At 43.8% G+C, this 21,910-nt stretch overlaps 1 protein-coding gene across 11 annotated transcripts in view; it reads left to right on the top strand.

Annotated features, from left to right (window-relative positions):
* The window catches only part of gtf2ird1 (GTF2I repeat domain containing 1), a 209,625-nt gene that overhangs the window by 56,980 nt on the left and 130,735 nt on the right, over positions 1 to 21,910 (top strand). For 10 of the 11 annotated variants that reach the window (XR_011963290.1, XM_072589410.1, XM_072589413.1 and 7 more), the window contains 4 exons: positions 8,915 to 9,056; positions 11,359 to 11,508; positions 12,580 to 12,763; positions 13,607 to 13,923. Coding sequence is in view for 10 of the 11 variants with exons in the window: in XM_072589410.1 (XP_072445511.1) it covers positions 8,915 to 9,056; positions 11,359 to 11,508; positions 12,580 to 12,763; positions 13,607 to 13,923 (793 nt within the window). In the remaining variant the exon portion in view is untranslated. The remainder of the gene's footprint in view (positions 1 to 8,914; positions 9,057 to 11,358; positions 11,509 to 12,579; positions 12,764 to 13,606; positions 13,924 to 21,910) is intronic. The other variant, XM_072589417.1, reaches the window with a different exon arrangement.

Raw genomic sequence — 21,910 nt, 5'->3', positions numbered from 1 at the left:
TTTAAATATTCTAACTGTACCTGCTTCTACCACTCCCTCTGGCAGCTCATTCTATATGTGGACCACCCTTGCAGGAAATAGTTGCCCCTGTGGTCCCTTTAAAGTCTTTCCCTTCTCACCTTAAACCGAAGCCCTTTAGTTTTGGACTCCCCTATCCTCGGAAAGAGAATAAATGATTTTATCTGATATTTCAGTGAGAAAAACAGTAAAATATAGTGAAAAGATTTTCCACCGTCACTATGATGGCACCATTTTTGAATAGTTTTAAGAATAAAGAAACAAAAGAAAGGTATAGCTTAAAGAGATCTTTGCTATTCACCTTATCCTTTCCCCTCATGAATTTTATGAACCTCTCTAAGGTCGCCCTTCAGTCTCTGCTCCAGTGAAAAAAAAGTCCCAGTCTATCTAGCCTCTCTCTGTAGCTCAAACCATCCTGTCCCAGCAACATCCTTGTACACTTTTTCTGCACCCTTTCTAGTTTAACAGCATCCATCCTGTAGTAGAGCAACTGGAATAAGGGTCATACAGCATGGAAATTCGGTCCAACCAATCCACGCCAAGCATGTTCCCAAACTAAACTAGTCCCACTTGCCTGCTGAGGGTCCATGTCCCTCCAAACATTTCCTGTCATGTACTTATCCAAATGTCTTTTAAACGTTGTGACTATATCTGCATTTCCCACATCCACTGACAGTTCACTCCACACAGACCTTTCTCCATGTAAAAAAAGAAAAAAGCCCCATTTTAACTCTTGCACCCCTCATCTTAAAAATATGCCCCTTAGTTTTGAACTCCCCCACCTTGTGGAAAAGATCCTTGTCATTCACCCTATCTATGTCCTTCATAATTTTATAAACCTCAATAAGGTCACCTACCAACCTCCTCCACGCCAGTGGAAAAAGTCCCACTATTTTTGTATCACAAACCTGTACACAGTATTCCGAATGTCACCTTACCAATGTCTTGGAGAGCTGGAACATAACATGCCAACTGCCTATACTCAATGTTCTGACCCAAAACAGTAATATTTAGAATTAAATATACTGATCATATTAGAGATTCATTTTGGCAAGACAAGTTGGACCAATATTTGTCATTTGTCACTTTTACCAGGTTTTTTTCTCTGGACAGGAAGGCCAGCAGAAATTTTAGATGAAGAATATTTTCCAGTGAGAGCCTCCACACCTACCTCCCCCACCACACCATCCCCACCAACCCCAACGATTGAACTGGCTCCTGCCAACAAAGGGGACCTGAGGGCTGATGGGAAACTCCCACTGCCTGCATCTAATTGGCCTTAAGTGACCCTTAACGACCTATCTGCACAACATTCATCTTGCAGCCCTGACCCCCAACAATCTCCCTGACCATCCCATCTTCACAAAATCTGCCCAGCGACTGGGAAAGGGCCACAATTTAGCATGGTGGGCACCTAGAATATAATTGGCAACTACCTGCCCCCAGAACTCTGCCTCAGCTGGTGCTAAAAACCAAGGCCTCTAAATTTTTCTTTTCTTTGGAATTCAAACAAACATTAACGAAGGAAATTTAGGAACTTTTTCATTTAAGCAACAAATCTTTAGGGAAAGAAATCTGCCATCCTCACCCAATCTGGCCTATGTGTGACTCCAGACCCACAGCAATTGACTCTTGATTGGTAATTGAGGATAGGCAGTAAATGCTGGCCTAGTCAGTGACACCCATGTCCTGTGGATGAATAAAAACTATAAGCTTTGAAGTGATTAATTTACTGACAGTGAGGTGAAGAGGGCTTGTTTTGTCAAGTGGTAGAAGATCCCTTGGCTTTTACAGACAGCTATCTACAGTTCATTGCGAAATGGCTCATTGATTTGCTGATTTACTGTCCAAGCAATTCTGGTGAAATTTACCCCAGAGACACTCTGAAAATAGCATCTGCATTGCAGACACAGACACAAACATAGTTGTAAAAGACAGAAGGAGGCCATCCATCCTTTTATTCAATCAATGCCTTCTCCTTTTTATCGGAGAACAGTCTCCAGTCTCTCCACTCAGCATCCAAGTTCTTAATGTTTTGACTTAAGGCTACTTATTAAGAGTCCCTGGTGTTGGAGGTAATATATTAGCATGAATAGACAATTGGCTAACTAATTGTGGGTGGCACGGTAGCTCAGTGGTTAGCACAGCTGCCTCACAGCACCAGGATGCCAGGTTCGATTCCCACCTTGGGTGATTGTCTATGTCGAGTTTGCACGTTCCCCCTGTGTCTGCGTGGGTTTCCTCCGAGTGCTCCCGTTTCCTCCCACAGTCCAAAGATGCGCAGGTCAGGTGAATTGGCCATGCTAAATTGCCCGTAGTGTCAGGTGCATTAGTCAGAGGGAAATGGGTCAGGGTGAGTTACTCTTCGGAGGGTTGGTGTGGACTGGTTGGGCCGAAGGGCCTGTTTCCACACTGTAGGATATCTAATCTAATAGAAGACCAGAGCAGGGATAAAGGAGACACTTTCAGGATGGCAACCTGTAACTCATGTTGTGCCACAGATCTGTTCCAGATGCTGCCAGACCTGCTGAGTTTCTTCAGAATTCTCTCTGCGTGTTTGTGATAAAAATAGGGAGGTTTTACTAAAACCAGTTGGACTGCAGCTGCAATACTGTGAACAGTTCGGATTTTCTTGTCTGAGGCAGCATTGGTGGCAATCCAGAGAAGGTTCTGTCAGTTGTTTCTGGGTCTGAAGGGATTGTCTTATGAGGAGAGGTTGAGTAGATGAGGCTTGTACTCATTGGAGCTTAAATGAGTGAAGACTTTATTGAAAGATCCTTGGAAGGTTTTACAGGGCAGATGCTGAGAGTTTGTTTCCCCTTATGGGAAAGTTGAGGAGCAGAGAGCATAATATGGGGTTGCCCATTTCAGACAGAGATGAGCATTTCTTTCCTGACGGGAGTCTGTCTCTGAGATGGTGTTGAGGCTGGGTTATTAAATATATTCAAGGTTGTAATAGACATTTTTACTCGGTAAGGGACTTCAGGTTTTTGACGATTAAGGTAGGAAAGAGTTGAGGATTATGAGCTGAACCATGATCTTGTTGAATCTGATGAACCAAGTAGCCTAATTCTGCACAAACATCTTATGGTCTTCTAGGCTTTTTGTAATGTTCTAGTCATTCCTGGCATTTGAGTGTCCTTTTGTTGCAAAGTCCATCGGAGTCATAAAGTCATACAGCAGAGAAACAGACCCTTCAGCCCAACTCGTCCATGTTGACCAGATATCCTAACCTAATCTAGTCCCATTTGCCAGCACTTTACCCATATCCCTCCAAACGCTTCCTATTCATGTACCCATCCAGATGCCTTTTAAGTGTTGCAATTTTACCAGCCTCCACCACTTCCTCTGGCAGCTCATTCCATTCACAGAACACCCTCTGCATGAGAAAGTTATCCCTTAGGTCCCTTTTAAATCTCTCCCTTTCAACTGTTTTAACAGTCCAAAGATGTGCAGGTAGGTGAATGGACCATGCTAAATTGCTCAGTGTTAGGTGTGTTGATTTAGAGGGAAATGGGTCTGGGTGGGTTAGTCTTCAGAGGGTTGGTGTGGACTTGGGCCAAATGGCCTGTTTGCACACTGTAGGGAATCTATCAATCTATCTACCATAAAAGGGTTCTGGCAACATCCTAATGCATCTCTTCTGAATCCCCTCCAGCTTAATAATATCCTTCCTATAACAGGGAGACCAGAACTGGACACAGTGCCCAGGAAACAGCCTCCCCCACATCCTGTACAACCTCAACATAACATTAACATTAACATTAGAGGAGCCTAAGGTGGCAATGTTCCCATGCATCTGCTCCCTTGTCCTTCTGAGTGGTAACAGCGATGGGTTTGACAGATCACTGTCAGAGGAATTTGGGGTGAGTTGCCATCTTGTCAGTGGTTGAGTAAGGGAATATTGATGGTGGTGAGTGGGGTGTTCATAACCAAGTTTTCTCCATGTGGTTTTAGAGCTACACCCATCCGGGCAAGTGGAGAGGATTCAATCACACTCCTGATGTGTGTGTTGTAGATGCTGGAGAGGAGGTGAATTACTGAGCGCAGAATCCCTAGCTTCTTGTTATCACAGTGTTTATATGACTGATCCAGTTGAGTTTTTTTACTCATTAGTAACCTCCAGGATGGTGATGATGAGGTTTCAGAGATAAAAATGCTGTCAAATGTCAAGGGAGATTGTTGAGATTCTGTCTTGCTGAAGATGGTCATTGCCTGGTATTTCTGTAGTGCACATTTTTCTTGTCATTTATCAGCCCAAACCTGGATACTGTCCAGCTCTTGCTGCATATTGGCACAGATGACTACTTATAAGCTGTGCTGCAGCTGGTGAGCTGTAACTACAGCTTGTGATTTCAATAGGTCAAAATTGATAGCAGGCATATGAAAAATTACTTCGAGTCATAGAATCATAAAGATGTATTGCACGGAAACGGACCCTTTGGTCCAACCCGTCCATGCCGACCAGATATCCCAACCCAATCTAGTCCCACCTGCCAGCACCCGGCCCATATCCCTCCAAACCCTTCCTGTTCATATACCCATCCAAATGCCTCTTAAATGTTGCAATTGTACCAGCCTCCACCACATCCTCTGGCAGCTCATTCCATACACGTACCACCCTCTGCGTGAAAATGTTGCTCCTTAGGTGTCTTTTATATCTTTCCCCTCTCACCCTAAACCTATGCCCTCTAGTTCTGGACTCCCCGACTCCAGGGAAAAGACTTTGTCTATTTATCCTATCCATGCCCCTCATGATTTTGTAAACCTCTATAAGGTCACCCCTCAACCTCCGATGCTCCAGGGAAAACAGCCCCAGCCTGTTCAACCTCTCCCTATAGCTCAAATCCTCCAACCCTGGCAACATCCTTGTAAATCTTTTACGAACCCTTCAAGTTTCACAACATCTTTCTGAAAGGACTAAGTAGCACAAAGGCAAGATACTGTTCATTCTGAAAACTGAAATAAGACAGAAATGCTGGAAATAATTGACACTGGTGAGACAAAAGCAGAGTTAATTTTTTTCAGGTTGATCAGAATTCAGCAGAGGTAGCAATGGTTTATAGTAGTTACCTTTCTCCTTACTTGATTTTGATTATACCCGCACTGTCATTGTAATTTGTAGTATCATCTGTGACATGTCAATAGTAATCTAAACAATCTGATCCTCATTAGGTGTTCATTAATTCTGCAGGCCAGTTAATTTAAAACAATAAAACACATTATAAGTTATAATGCAGACACTACAACAGTCCAACTGATTTCTGTATGTATAGTTTGTAGACACAAAGCAGACTATCGGGCAGAATTGTAACATTGTACACATTCAGCACATGGCATCTTTAAAGATAAATTCTCTTAAAGCAATATTTCCCTCCACATTACAGCAGTCTGCCTGTCCAAACTGGTATTAACATTAAAGCTTTCCCGTGGTTTACTGATGATATTGTTTAAAATAGGAGTTGGACTAATTTGTCAAGATCATTTGCTAATAGTGTAAACCATTGAAAGTAATGAGTGAGAAGCTTCCTTATTCTTTTGACTTTTGAGAGATACAGCGCTATAATTTAAAACAAGCAACTGGAAGTTTCTGATGAGTGGAGAAGCTGACAGTTCTTCAGCCTGTACAATATCTGACTCTCAACTAGCACATAAAACTGATTTTTTAAAAATGGAAAGAACTGCAGATGCTATAAATCAGAAACAAAAATGGAAGTTGCTGGAAAAGTCCAGCAGGTCTGGCAGCATCTGTGAAGGGAAGTGAGAGTTAACAGTGACTGTTCCTCAGATCTGAATTTTGTGATTCCTCCTCAGGTTTGTTTTTGTACCTAAAGCTGATGATCTGACCATTAACTTTGTTGACGTTAGTGGCGTTTTGCTGTGAGTAAATTGGTTGCTGCCTTCCCCAGATTGCAACAGTGAGTATGTCCCCAAAATGCTGGAATGCAGTGAGGGTGCCCCTTCCTCTGAGCCTACAGACCCAGGTTCAAGCCCAAGTCAATTAAAAATATCCATTTTAATTGAATAGAATGCAGTTTGGGACAAACTGAAATAAAAGATGGTATCGAAATACAAGTCTTTGTGTTTTAACTATAAACACGTATTCATTGCTTAATATTGCTATCACCAAATCCATTGAGATACTGAGAACCATGCAACCTGGAGTCGAATCATAATAGCATTTAATATGGTAATATTGCCACTTGCATTCCCTGTGCTGTTTTGAATTGTCAACAAAAGTCCAAAGCAAATTTCTACAAACACTCGTTAACACAGTAAGATGTAAATTCAGAAAAGGGGTGACAAATCCCACTGAAAAGGTAGAACATCCATGGTCTGCGGAAACCATGTGAAGCTCTGAATTATTAATCAATGAGACAATTAAGTGAGACACAAAAGGTCAACAGCAATATGACCAAGGAAAGACTGAAGGAGTTAAACACCTGTGAAGTACTATTCCCCTCTACCCCCGCCCCCTTATTATCCTAGTCCCCAGCCTGCAAGTCAGCACCGCCTTCCTGTCCACCACCTTTTCCATTTATCCACTCCACCTATCACCTTCCCCCTCACCTTCATCTACCTATGGAATTCTCAGCTACCTTCCCCCTTCCCCCACCCCCACCCCCACTCCCATTCATCTCACACCTTCTACGGCCCACAAGCCTCATTCCTGATGACGGGCTTATGCACGAAACGTCGATTCTCCTGCTCCTCGGATGCAGCCTGATCTACTGTGCTTTCCCAGCACCACACTCTCGCCTTTTTTTTTCAGCCAACATTTTGAATTCCCTTTGCATTATGCAAGTCACTTATAATGGAGCATTCCCAAATAATCCTATTTTTGTTTAATTCATTCATGGAATGAGATCATTGCTGGCTAGGCCACCATCTATTGGCCAACCTTAATTCCACAGGGGGCAGTTGAGAGTCAACCACACTACCGTGGGTCTGGAGTCACATGTAGGCCTGACCAGGTAAACACGGCAGTTTCCTGCCCTAAAGGACATATGTGAGCCAGGTGGGTTTTTCTGATGATCGACAATGGATTCATTGTTAGACTGTTGATTACAGATTTTTATTGAATTCAGATTTCCACCATCTGCAGGATTTGAGCCTGGGTCCCCAGAACATTCTGGATTAGTAGTCTAATAATAGTACCACTAGGCTATCACCTCCCCTTACCCTATATTGATCTGTGGAAAACATTTTCTCATGACAAGCCAAAACTTGTACGTTCCTGAAGCTCAGAGCCGAAGAGTGCGGTGCTGGAAAAGCACAGCCGGTCAGGAAGCATCCGAGGAGCAGGAGAATTGACATTTTGAGCATGGAGAGCTCCAATCAACATTGCCTGTCTCAAGACTGTGCTAAATAAAAACCGAAAGAACTATGGAGGCTGTAAATCAGAAACAGAAATTGTTAGAAAAGCTCAACAGGTCTGGCACTATCAGTGAGGAGAAATCCGAGTTAACATTTCAGGTCTGGTGACCATGCCTCAGAACTGGATTGAATTTTGTTATCCTGTAAAATGCTGTGATTCTTCCTGAAGTCCGGTATCTATGACAATGATAGGAAGCCCCTTCCTTTGTCTTGCCTTTAGAGAACAGGTTAAGGACCATTACAGATCCAGATGTTCCCATAGAGGATGCCAGGACTTTTTTGGTAATCAGAGAGGTTCCAATCCAGATGCTCCCCTTAGCTACTTATAAATCTACCCAAAACAAAAACAGAAATTGCTGGAGAAATTCAGCATGTCTGGCAGCACATGTGGAGAGAAAATAGAGTCAACGTTTTGAGACCAGTGACCCTTCTTCAGAACTGATTGCGTCAAGGAAAAAATGGTCTTTATTTTGATGACAGGGGTTTGGGGGTGGTGGGGGTTGCGTGGATCAGTAGGAGCTGAAGCCCAGATAGAGGGGAAACCAGTTAAGTCAGGCAAAGGGATTGTTGATAGTATTCCAGAGAAGATGATAAGATAGATAGGGGATGATGGGGACTCTGAGTGAGTGAGAATGAGTTGGCTGTGCTAAAATGCAACCTGTCATGATAGGACCAGGGGTATGGAGGCTGGGCAAAAGACATAGGTGTTCTAGCTCTAACATTATTGAATTTGATATTGAGTCATAGAACCCCTGCAGTGCAGGAGGAGGGGATTCGATCATCAAGTCTGCACTCGCCGTCTGAAGGGCAATGCACCCTATCCCCGTAACCCCGCCCATTTTATTCTTACCACGGCTAACCCAACTAGCCTACACACCCTTGGACACTATGGGCAATTAACCATGACCAATCCAACCTGTACATCTTTGGACTGTGGGGGGAAGCTGGAGCACCAGGCAGAAACCCACACAAACACTGGGAGAGTGTGCAAACTCCACACAGACAGCTACCCAAGTCTGGAATCGAACCCATGTCTCTGGTGCTGTGAGGCAGCAGTGCCAACCACTGAGCCACCATGGCTAACCACATGCAGTCCTGAAAACTGCGGGGTCCCCAGGCAGAAAATCAGATGCTGTTCCTCCAATTTGTGCTGAGCTTCACTGGAGCACCACAGCACACTCAAGCCAGAAATGTTGGCCAGGGAGTATGCTGGTGTGCTGAAGTAACAGGCAACTGGAAACTTAGGGTTATTTTTACAGAGTGTACGTGTTCTGCAAAATGGTCATCCAGTCTGCATTTCGTATTCCCAATGGAAAGGAGATCACATTGTGAATACAGTTGACTATCCATCTCTGTATTGACAGATTTCAGTGTGAGATAACTGAGGTTTCTTCTGGGTATTAAATATCTTGAGCATTGCACAGCAGAATTTCCTTTCCCAGTCTATGGATTTTGACTTTCTGCTTGTTTCTAGCCTTCTCTAAACACTAACCTCTTTGTGATCTCTTGCATTCTGCAGTGCACAGCGCTCTCAAAGTTAAACACTGAAGTGGCCTGCATTGCTGTTCATGAGGAAACCATGTTTGTTCTGGGAACAGAGAAAGGAAAATTGTTTTTAAATGCCAGGAGGGAGCTACAAAAAGAATTTGTCAAATATTGCAGTAAGTTTGCACCACTTGGATACTGCACTCTAGGACAACTTGATCTGCTCTGCAAGCTTCTAATATTGACTTTAAAGCCTGAATGTTGTGCTTTCTTCTGTACTGATATTTCCACCACTCTAATGTCCCTTTGCAATGTTTGAGCATCTAACACTGGTTGAGCCTTTAGAGTATGATGAGGGAGTGCTAGAGTGTCAGAGGGGCCACTTTTGGGTAAAATGTTACCCCAAAGCCCTACTGCCTCAGAGGTGGAGATACAGAGTTGCAATGCACCTTTCGGAGAAAGACAAGGCAGTGCTGATGGTGCCTGAGACAACATTTCATCCAACAAGCAATATTAGCAACTATAGATCATTTCATTTCTGTTTCTGGGACTTTGCTGTGTACAAAATAATTGCCAATTGCAAAATTTAAGAGACATCTGGATGGGTTTGTGAATAGGAAGGGGTTTGGAGGGATATGGGCTGGGTGCTGGCAGGTGGGACTAGATTGGGTTGGGATATCTGGTTGGTGTGGACGGGTTGGACCGAAGGGTCTGTTTCCATGCTGTACATCTCTATGACTCTATGTCAAAAGTGACCATTGTAGTACAGCAACCATTGTTTTAATCTGCACCTTATTAACCAGCAAAATGTATACCTCAAATATCGCGACCTTCAGCGATGTCCTGAGTATTTATCCTGTAAATAAAGTATAACAATAACCCTTGCACTAGATCCCTTTTACCTACTTTGTGTTTTTACATTGATTTTCGGAAGTGTTTTGACTTAGATTTTTGAGGGATGTTGAACCATTGCTTGGTTGGGGTTTGCTGCTGTTATACATACCCCTTGATCATCCAGAATATTTAATGTACCGGTACACTCCTGATTCCCATGGGTCCTGGTTAAAAGAAAGCTTGCTGTACTTACACTGGTTGTGTTAGATTTTGGAGCATCTTGGGGTATTATCCCAAACCATGTCCTTTCTTATTGAGGAACACTCAAGGTTGTTTTGTATTGATGATGATGTCTGCTCATAGACAAAGAGAGAGCAGTTAATGCTTCATTTACTTTACAAGAGGATCGCATTGGACGTCCCAGCTAACGTTACATAGAGTCATAGAGATGTACAGCACGGAAACAGATCTTTGGTCCAACTTGTCCATGCCCACCGGGTATCCCAACGCAATCTAGTCCCATCGGCCAGCACCTGGCCCATATCCCTCCAAACCCTTCCTATTCATATACCCATCCAGATGCCTTTTAAATTTTGCAATTGTACCAGCCTCCACCACTTCCTCTGAAAGGTCATTCCATATGTGTGTGAAAAAGTTGCCCCTTAGGTATGTGATGTCCAGTTTATAAAAGGTCCCAGAAAAATGCTCAAGCTCTGAATTGTTACTGAATCCTTTGGGGTGAGGTTGGAATCATTTCCAAATCCTGAGCCCAGAACGGTCATGAGGTTCCACTCCTAGATCCAGACGGGTGCAAAGGGCAGATTATTTGAATGATGAAGAATTAAGTCACGGTCTATGACTACTTTCCCCATCTGCCACATCAGCTGAGACAGAGGGAGCCAAATTAATATTTAGTTCAAGGGCAGGAGACAATCGTGCTCTCAATGAGAAGGTGCACAACTCGGGAGTATTAACTTAAAAACCCAAAGAACTGCTGATACTGTAAATCAGAAACATAGAACAAATTGCTGGAAAAGCTCAGCAGATCAGTCAGCATCAGTGGAGAGAAATCAGAGTTGACATTTCTGGTCAAGTGACTCTCTCTCAGAACTGTTAACACTCCACAGATGCTGAGCTTCTCCAGTAACTTCTGTTTTTAGTTTGCGAAGGGAATTTTAAAGTTGCTCTCGGGGCTCTGCAGTGTGTGGTCAGGTGTGGGCTGCTGCGTCTAATGCCAAATGCTCCAGTTAGCTTTCTGGCTCAGACCAATGTAAACAGAGGTCAGGGTGCCAGTCATCTGCCTCTTCTTTCAGTATGGGCATTTGTTCTGAATCCTTGGGCTGGTCTGGGGGAGTTGACTCTTGGTCTTCCTCCAATATGTGGCTTAAACAAGTTTAAACACATGGTATGGTTAACACTGTCATTTTAGCAACAGGCTTCGAAGATTGACCTCAAATTCCTACTTCCCTTATTTCAGTAGATGCACTGGCCCTGTTTAGAATGAGAGAGTTAGAGCTTCCAACTAGTATAGCAGACGGTTAAAGTTCGGACCGTGTTCCTGCACTGGGAACTACACGGTGAATTTTACATTGTCACCTAGCATTGATCTCTGAGTTAAACCTCCATCTCTCTTTCTCTCTTCAGCAGCCAACTGGAACGCACATCTCCGGGAGATGGAGATGTTGAAAATGGTGACTGACAATGGACGGAGTGTCCAAAGGGACTCGCTGGATCCCATGACTGACGTTTTTGTCCTTCGCAAAATGGTGGAAGAAGTGTTCGCTGTTCTTTACAGTGAGTGTGTGGAGTTTGAGAGTGTATAGTGTATAGTACACACTGGGAGAGCGGCTGGGTCAGTTTTTGATAGGGGTTTAGGTGTACACAGAGCAGTGTAGACAGCACAAACTTGTTCCAGAGGTATCAGGGCACTATTTAACTGGGGCGCTCTCTGGCTTTGTCGGGGCATTATTCTATTGGCGCTGTCTAGCTCTGCCAAGGGCACTGTTGCATTGACGTTCTCTGGTTCTGCCAGGGGTACTGTTTTACTGGAGCTCTCTGGCTCTGCTGGGGGATACTGTTCCAGTGGAGCGCTCTGGCTATGTCGGGAGCACTGTTCTACTGGAGCTCTCTGGCTCTGTCAGGGGCACTGTTCCAGTGGAGCTCTGTGGCTTGCCTGGGGCACTTTCCACTGGGGCTGCCTGGCTCTGCAGGGGCACTGTTTCTCTGGCGTTATCTGGCTCTGCTGGGGGCACTGTTCCACTGGCGCTCTATGGCTCTGCTGGGGATGCTGTTCCAGTGGTGCTCTCTGGCTCTGCCAGGGGTACTGCTGCTGGAGCTCTGTGGCTCTGCTGGGGGCACTGTTTCTCTAGCGTTATCTGGCTCTGCTGGGGGCACTGTTCCAGTGGCACTCTCTGGCTGTGCCAACAGCACTGATCCACTGGAGCTCTCTGGCTGTGCCAAGGGCACTGTTCCACTGGAGCTCTCCTGGCTCTGCTGGACAGTATTGTTCCACTGGAGCGCTCTGGCTCTGTCAGCCTACTGTTCTGGACCCACTGCTGAGTGTGATTCATTGAAAGGCCACAAGGTCTAATGCTTATAGGTTAAAAATTCTCATTATTTAATCAGGAAAAATTTGCTCATCTAGAGTTGCTTATAAATATTTGGCTGTGAGTCATATTTTAAAAAAAATAATTTTACTATTTCTTGCACAATTGTTGAAATATGTGCCAAGTGACAACATCATGGTGAGACTAAGGGAATTGTGTTTGTTGTGAAGTAATGTGAGACAATGTTGAGAATTCGGACCTATCGCGTGTTGGTTTGGACTTCCTTCGTCATTAATGATCAAACACACTTCGGTTTCAGGTGAGGCCCTGGAAAAGTCTTCAATTGTCCCTGTGCCTTATGAGAAAATCTTGAAGGATCCACCTTCCGTCGTGGTTCATGGGCTGCCTGATGGGGTCAGCTTCAAGCGGCCATCTGAGTATGAAGCCCACACTCTGAAGAGGATTCTGGAACGGAGTAACCGAATTCGTTTTATTCTGAAAAGGTATTTGCCTGTGAAATGTGTTGTTAGATGAGAGAGCGAGAAGACTGACTCACTCGCACACTGACAGGCTGAGTGAGGCAGAACTGTGTTCCACACCATTACCCATTTGAACTGTACTTAACAGCAAACAAAGGACAATAAGAATGTAGTGAAAGAACACCAACTTGCATTTTTGTGGCATCCCACTCTGTAGCTAGTGAAGTGCTTGACAAGTTACACTTTTATTTGTAACGTAGGAAATGCGGCAGACATTTAGCAATGTAACAATGATCCAAAATCTGCGTTAGGTGTTGGTCGCAGACAAAATATTGGCAAGGACACTGGTAGAGAAACTATCTGCTCTTCCTCGGGTAGAGGCAAGACATAATGTTTGTGGGACAACCCTTGGCACGATGACCCATCAAAGTAGTCTGACAGTGCCCCACACTCTCATTGCGATGGTAATTTTGTCAGTCTGGAGATTGGGTTCAAGTCTCTATCTCACATCTTTCTGACCCAGATGTGAGAGGAGCTCCTGCTGAAGCCAAAGTTAATCTGAGATGCAAATACTTTGTAGACCTGTAGCTTTACACACTCCTGTCTTTTGACGGTGAAATTATGAGTCAGAGAGTTGCAATATTAGTAGAAGTACTTTTGAGCTCTTCCGAATTGTACACTGGCCTCCTCAAATCCGGAGAATCCCCAGTGTATGAGATGGCCCTTATCTGTGGTTCCTCAATCTCAATATATGAGAGCTCCAGTCTGAGTCCCAGTGCATGTACGTGTCTCGTGTGTTTTAGAGTTTAAAGCTGCATTGTCATGGGAGCTCAGTGAACTTCTCATCTTCCCCTCTGTTTGCTCCAGGTCAATCGATGAGGATCTCCAGGAGGTGAGGACCCATGTGGACCGGGATCGGGAAATCCAGCCTGGGAAAAGTACTTGTGATTTTAATCGGGAGAGTCCGGTGGCTAAAGTATCCAATCAGGACGCAAGCAACGGACGGACACCACCACAATTTCTTTATGACCTCCCAGGTTCCAGGATTCCATTGGATTTAAACCAGGACCTTTTGACTATGAGGCCTACAGCAAACCTGAACCACGGCCTTTCACCCACTGGAGCCTCAATTATGATGGACTCGAATAAGCTCACTCCTGCTCGAGACTGCGCTGATGATACTGGTAAAAGCCTTTTATATTCACACCAGCAGCACTTGGTTTAAAGAAAACAACAGTTAAAGCCCTGGGGGGTTGTCATGTGCAGGTTGGCCAGTATCAGGAGATCTGCAAAGTTTCTTTTATTCCCCTGGATTCTACCCCCACACTCTACGCAAAACAGCTAGAGCACAGTTAGTTTCAGCGTGTAGCTAATTCCACCATATCCTAACCATACAGTACAGAAGAGGCCGTATGGCCTATTGAGTCTGTACTGTAAATGTACATTAATCCCATCAGTGCCAGCACTTGGCCCATCAGTCCTCATCCTTGTGAGGGTTTCTACCTCAACGATCCTCCCAGGCAGTGCGTTCCACATTTCCACCATTCTCCTGAATGCAGAAAAAAAAATCCTTCCATTCCCTTTAAACCTCCTGCCTTTCAGGTATGCCCCTTTGTTATTGACCTTTCAACCCAGGGGAACCTCTGCTTTCTATTCATCCTGTCCATGTCCCTCATAATCTTATACATCTCTGTCGGGTCCCTTCTCAACGTTCTCTGCTCCAAAGAAAACAACCCAAGCTTATCCAATCTCTTTTCGTAACTAAACTGCTTCACCCCAGGCAACATCCTGGTGAATCTTCTCTGCACTCGCTCCAGTGCAGTCACATCCTTCCTATAATGCAGTGACCAGAACTATACACAATACTCCAGTTTTTTTTTGTACAGTTCCAACATTACCGCCCTGCTTTTATAGTCTATGCCATGACTGATAAAGGCAGGCCAAAGACTCTTATGCCTTCTTAATGACTCTATTAATCTGTTTTGCTGCCTTCAGGGATCTGTGGATAATCTTCCTCGTGACCTGCCATTCATTGAGTACTCCCTTGTTACTTTTTCCAAAGTACATCACCTTCCACTTATCAAGGTTAAATTCCATCTGCCACTGATCTGCCCATCTCACCAATCTGTTTCTATCCTCCTGCAATCTAACACATCTCTCCTCATGGTCAACCACCCAGCCAGACACTCATCCACAAACTTACTTATCATTCCCCTCTCAACGATTTCTTCTATAGTGTTCACATATGTTGTTAACAATAAGGGACCCAGCACTGATCCCTGGGGTATGCCATTGAACACTGACCTCCAGTCACTCAAACAGCCTTCGACTGCAATCTCTGTCTCCTGACATTAAGCCAATTTTGGATCCAACTTGACAAGTTACCTGAGACCCTTTGTGCTTTTACCTTCTTTATCACTCTCCCATGTGGGACCTTGTTAAAGGCTTTGCTGAAATCCATATAAACTATATCGACTCCACTAATCTCATCCACACACCCGGTCAGCTCCTTGGAAAATTCAGTCAAATTTGTGAAATGTGACCTCCCTCTGACAATGCCATGCTGACTACCTGTGATCAAACCTTGCCTCTGAGTGGAGATTAATTCTCTCTTTTTCAGAAATTTTCTCCAACAGTGTTTCTGTGATCTGAGGGTCCCTGGTTTATCCCTATTGCCCTTTTTGAAAAGCGGAACCACATTAGCTGTCCTCCGGTCCTCTTTCACCGCCTCTGTGGTCAGAGTCCCTGGGATTTCCTCCCACAGCAGCCTGGGATATGAATCATCCAGCTTTGTTCACGTTTAAGCCTGCCAAAACCACCTCACTGCTTGTGTCAATCTGCTCGAGAGCCTCTTCCTGAATTGTGTATTGATACTCTTCTTCTCGTGAGTGAAGACAGACGGGGTATTAATGTCCTGAACTAACATCTAGCTCCACACACAGATTGCCCTCTTGATCCCTAATAGGCTCTTTTCATTTCCTGGTTATCTTTCTCTTGATATACTTATGGAATGGCCAAAGCTTAAATGAAAGAACTATCTCCTTTATGGAATTCTCCCTAATCTTGCCAGCAAGCATTTTGTATGGCCCCCCCCTTTGTTCTAACTGCATTCTTAAGTTTCCCTGCACTTTCTATACTCCACTAAGGCTTCTGTTGATTTGCTCCTGTTTGTACCTATTAAAAACCTTTTTATCCAGCCCTGAATATTCCTCGATATCCAGGGTTCTCTGGGCTCATATGTTTCACCCTAAAGGGAATGTGCTGGGTCTATACTCTCACATTTTGAATGACCTCCCATTGTTCTGCCATAGATTTACACAAAACTAGTTTCTACCAGTCTAGTGTGGCCAGATCCTGCCTTATTATAATAAAATCTGGCTTCCTCAATCCAAATCCACTAAAATGCTCTCTCACTGCCCCCTAGCTCCAGCCCTACACCGTACCTTGTTGAACCTTCCATATTTTGATAATAAAAAGCTCTCCCGGATATGTTTTAAAAATTCAGATCCCTCTTAAATCCTTTCACGCTATCACCATTCCAAGTAATGTTGGGGGAAGTTGAAAACATTAATCAAACTATTTTATTGGTTTTACACACCTCATTGAGTTGTCTCCATATCTGGTCCTTTATTGCTCCCTGTCAGTTTGGGGTCTACCATACACTCCCAGCAATGTGACTATCCCCAGTGACTGCTTTTCCTACCACTTCCCCAACCCCTCCTCAGCCTCCCTGGAGTTGAAATAGAGGGCGTAGATGGGCAATTTGCATATGATTTCCTGGTATAGTGGATGGCCAAAGCTTAAGGAACTACCTGCTTTATGTCCAATTGAAAGAAATTTGTTCTGGTTGAGAAATAGGCAGCACGATGGCTCAGTGGTTAGCACTGCTGCCTCACAGCGTCAGGGACCCTGGTTCGATTCCACCCTCGGGCGACTTTGCAAACTCCACCCATTCTCCCCTATGTCTGTGCGTGGTTCCATCAGGTGGTCCGGTTTCCTCCCACACTCCAAAGATGAGGTGGGATTGGCCATGCTGAGTTGCCCACAGTGCCAAGGCATGTGAAGGCTAGATGGGTTAGCCATGGTAAAATGCAAGGTTACAGGGATACGGTGGTGGGCTGGTGCAGACTCGATGGGCCAAATGGCCTCTTCTGCATGGTAGGGATTCTGTGATTCTAACTAAGCTGAGACTGAAGAGCCCATTAGTCTGAGATGGATTTAATTCCTGAGTCCAAGAGATGAATTCTTAGTGCCCACCTCACCTTTTACCAGTGATTTGTGTCCCTCTGCTCCTGACATTTCTGAATCACCAGGTACTGCCCTGATTTTGCTGTTGTTGCTGCCTGCTGTCAAACTCAACTGAGGGCATGACTGGGACCAGTGTGGGCAGTGCAGTGGTATGACTGGCACGTTGTGATAGGCTTTGAATGCCAGCAAAGACATTGTGCTGTGGGTCATCCCGAGTAAGTGCAGAAACTTGAACTTTGTCTGAGTCTGACTTACGTCTCGTGCCAATTCTAAACTGGGTGTTTGACAAGATGGTGTAACTGGTGCAGTCCGAAAGTGCTTTAAAGAGAAGCAAAATATTCCAAAATTATCAGGTGAATGGTTGTGTGCGTGGATACAGGTTTTTTTTGAAACTGGGAACACAAACCTAACATCCTCTGAGCCATCTTTTTTTTTGTCTATTTTTATTACCAGTGCTGTCACCTCGACCTGCACACCAGTCCCATTCACACGTTCCAGTCTTACAGCTAGCATTTAAAAGGCTTTGAGGCAAAGCCAGTTCTGTTTGACCAGTAGTCTCCTGTGGTTATGGGATACTAATTGAAAACCTGGCAACACTGAAGGAAGAAATTCAGAGCTTTGCAAAATGTTGAGGAGGAAGATTGTGCCATTTAGTGGAATTTTAAGGCATGCTGCCTTATCGATATTTGATTAATTTACACAGAAATGGTTCACGTATGTCACAATTATTTCAACAGCCTTTATATTTTCAATGCAGTGGCTGTACTTTGTGGGATGCTTGCAGTCTAAAGTCTCATACATTGCTGTTAATGAATAGAAATGGCTTTGTCTTTTTGAAGTATGACACAACACTAACTCTGTCCCGATAATTCATTAGATAAGTACAGTGCCAGGCAAAATTCTGATCCTTCCAGACAAGCTTTAGGTCCAGTAGCTGGTGTCTGTCATCCTCAGGAGCTGCAGAGCCCCTGCCCACCTTTCCACCCTGGTATATCGGAGTATGCCTCCACTTTTTTCCCTGGCTATTTGCCTGTGCCCGTCCTCAGCTAGACCGTGGGTGATGTGGAGTCTGCCACGCGAGACAGGATTTGAAACAAAAACTCCCCCTCCTGCTGCTAAGGAAATGGACCAGTTCATTGGCTAAATTTAAAGATGACCTCAGTATGTCAAGAAAGGAAGAGAGTGCTTTGATATTTCACTGTTTGTATCCTCAGGATGTAACGCAACATTTCATAATCGAGTGAGCCACTCTACTGGGTGGACAGTAACTGCAGCTATGGTTATGTCGTTGAATACTGCACCCAGTTTGTACACAGCATGGTTGCACAAGCAGCAGATTAATATCAGCCATTGTCATCTCTCTCTTGAAAATTCTCAGCAAGGAGTAATGTGGCCTGAGGTACTGGGAGAGCATCATGTGCTTTAGCACCTACCATGGGAATCTCCAAGCTCTGAGTCAATTCAGCTTGACAGGGCAGCATTCCTCCAACACTGCACTGAAATGCCAGTCTTGATTGGCACTTGGCATTTCCTCTTCCATTAAGTTTGTGTGGAAAATCAGCGGTTACTTTGATTATACATTTAAACGGGGTTTCCAAAGACCTCCTGCTGAAATTATGGCAGAAATGTTTCTCTGGTGTGATCAATGATCTGGAATATGTGACAATCCTCAACCACCAACTTTTGAGGTGAGAGAGAGCTATCAATCAAGCTGGATGGAAATCTAAAGGAGATTTGCTTCAGATTGAATCTTAGGTGAGGGCTCCTGTTGTATCCCTTGTGTCACTGACCCAACCTTTGTGGCAAAGCAGTATTTCTTCAGCTCACTGTTTCATTCACGGCCAGTGTAGCCTACTGTCTGAGAAAAGTCAACTCTCTACAGGATATGGTCTCACAAGATCGTTCACAAGAAAATTGTGAACACCCATCATTAGAGAAGTTCTTACGTTGCAGAAAACAAATATATTTAACTTACTGTAAAGAAAAAAATGTAAATTGTAGCCCTGAGGACAGATCATTGAGAGCCTACAGGAACAGAAGATATCAAATTGTCACTACAGCAGAAATACCAAACCTACCCTCTCATAGATCAATGTGGAAAGGATAAATCATCAGTAATTATTATTCAAAATCATGAACAGTTGGTTTAGAAATCTTGTTAGTGGTTTATCTAACTCTTTATGGTTCTTTACAAAAGATATATTGCTGTATAAGTGCTTAACAGAAAATTTTTTTTAAAAACCCTATTATCAATATGTTGCAATGCATCTCCGTTTGAGGTTTACCTGGAACAGTGCAGTGTGCAAAGTGTCCTCCGCAGCTATTACATGCAGCAAAGCCAAAAGGTAGGTCCAATGAGAATAGCCTACTGGAATGGTTTATGAATGGCCTCCCCACCTCCTGCAGAACAGTCGAGTGGTTAGTAAATGTGCTGTAGTGTGGACTTTTTAAAAAAAACTTTGTAGCTATTGTATGTTATGGGATGGGTGAAGTAATTACTAAGAATTACATTGTTGAGATGTGGTTGAATCTTTTGTGGCTGTGCTTATCGTGAATGAGAGGAAATGTCTTTGTTGTAACAAGCCATAATGGTGAGTTGGCATCAATGACTCCCACAACAGTGCCACCAATGAGCTGAAAGTGTCACGTCATGACCTTTTAGAAGTGACAGAGCTAGGCAATACCATCACGTACTAAAAAGGCATCAGGATGGGTATATGAATAGGAAGGGTTTAGAGGGAGATGGGCTAAGTGCTGGCAAATGGAACTAGATTAATTTAGGATATCTGGTCGGTGTGGATGAGTTGGACCGAAGGGTCTGTTTCCATGCTGTACATTTCTATGACTCTATTGCCAATACCACAAAGCATCATTGAATTGTGACAACAGGAAATGGGCTTGACAAATAGGAAGTCTTCAGAATGTGTTGTTATTCTCCTGTGGAGCTGCACACGAGGGGTCAAGACAAGAATTGAGTAAAGGAGTGAACTGGACCAGGGCATATAGATTTAATTCCGTTTTCATTTTGAATTTGTACAATTTGTTCTTACTTTAGATTTCAACTTTTTAACTCCTGTGTCAAAGGAAACTCCCTTTGTAATTGTGTCACTTTTTAATTACACCTTCCCTGCAGGGGTACTGTTGTAGTTACTATTATAAAGTGGGGCATAGGAATCTATATGATGGAGGAAACATTGTCAGGAAATCCATATGGATTCAAGATGATTGTGACGGATACATTACACCAATCAAATAAGTACAGAAGAGTAAAAGTGTGCACACATGAGCAGCTTAGAGTCAAAGAGATGTACAGCACAAAAACAGACCCTTCGGTCCAACTCATCCACGGTGAACAGATACCCTAGTAAATCTAGTCCCATTTGCCAGCAATTAGTCCATATCCCTCTAAACCCTTCCAGTTCATATACCTGTCCAATTCATATAAATGTTGTAATTGTACCAGCCTCCACCACTTCCTCTGGCAGCTAATTCCATACATGCACTACCCACATATTAAAAAGTTACTCCTTAGGTCCCTTTTAAATCTTTCCCCTCTCAAGCAATCTTTTTTTCTAATCACCAGCTGCATGAATAGTCTGTGTACTGAAAGTACTTCACAAAATGTCATTCATATTTCCTGCTCACATCTTGGTTCAGTTTAACCCAGGATGACTCTGATAGCTGCTGTACATGAAAGGGTTAATACTGAGGCATGCCGTTAGCACAGCCCATCTGCATGATGTCATATGGATCGTGGGGAGAACAACTTAAGATCTAAAATGAGTGCGATGTAACATCAAGTCGTGTCAAAGTTTCTCTAACAATGTCTTTCCTGTCAAAGTAACGAGTTGCTGACTTGCAATGAACTATTCGTTGTTCAATACAAGAAACTCTTCGAATTAAACAGGAGGTGGCTTCCCTCTACCACACTAAGCAGACAGACCTTGAGACTCACTACACTTGGAGGATTACAGCCACAACCCTTCACTGTGAGCAGCAGCTGAGACAGTGCCGTAAGCTGGCATGGCTGTACGACAGGACGCAAGGTCTCGTGGCTCAGACTTTCTGTTTCTCTCATTCTCAGCTGAGAGGATCAAATGTCCCATTGGTCTTTAAGCCGCCTATAATGCATTATTAATGCTTGACATTTCCTTTGACTGGGAGTCTCATTTCCTCCTTGAATGAGCCATAGTTGAAAGACGTTCACATCAGAAGGACTCTTCCTGGCTTAACTAGCACATGAAAGCTGGATTGGAATTGAAAAGCGAAGATATTTCCTAGTTGTCAGATATGGTGGAGCTGGGAGGCCAATTTACAGCTGCCTCACCCTGAGCTTTACATTCAAACCGAGCAGAATGTACCCATTTACCTTCCTGTACAAAGTGAATCTATCTTTAGCTATACAGAGTTCCATTTGTCTCGGACATAGAACAGATAGAAAAGGGAGGCAAGAGAGGAGGGACAGTGGCATTTTTGATGAGGGATAGCATTACAGCTGTACTTAGGGAGGATATTCCCGGAAATACATCCAGGGAAGTTATTTGGGTGGAACTGAGAAATAAGAAAGGGATGATCACCTTATTGGGATTGTATTATAGACCCCCCAAGAGTCCGAGGGAAATTGAAAACAAATTTATAAGCCGATTTCAGTTATCTGTAAGAATAATAGAGTGGTTATGGTAGGGGATTTTAACTTTCCAAACATTGACTGGGACTGCCATAGTATTAAAGGTTTAGATGGAGAGGAATTTGTTAAGTGTGTACAAGACAATTTTCTGATTCAGCATGTGGATGTACCTACTAGAGAAGGAGCAAAACTTGACTTACTCTTGGGAAATAAGGCAGGGCAGGTGACTGAAGTGTCAGTAGGGGAGCACTTTGGGGCCAGTGACTATAATTCTATTAGTTTTAAAATCGTGATGG

This window comes from Chiloscyllium punctatum, chromosome 19 (genome assembly GCF_047496795.1).
Source record: "Chiloscyllium punctatum isolate Juve2018m chromosome 19, sChiPun1.3, whole genome shotgun sequence".
NCBI classification, from domain to species: domain Eukaryota; kingdom Metazoa; phylum Chordata; class Chondrichthyes; order Orectolobiformes; family Hemiscylliidae; genus Chiloscyllium; species Chiloscyllium punctatum.
The sequence above is the reverse complement of the archived record's forward strand: the minus strand, read 5'-3'. Positions and strand labels throughout refer to the sequence as shown.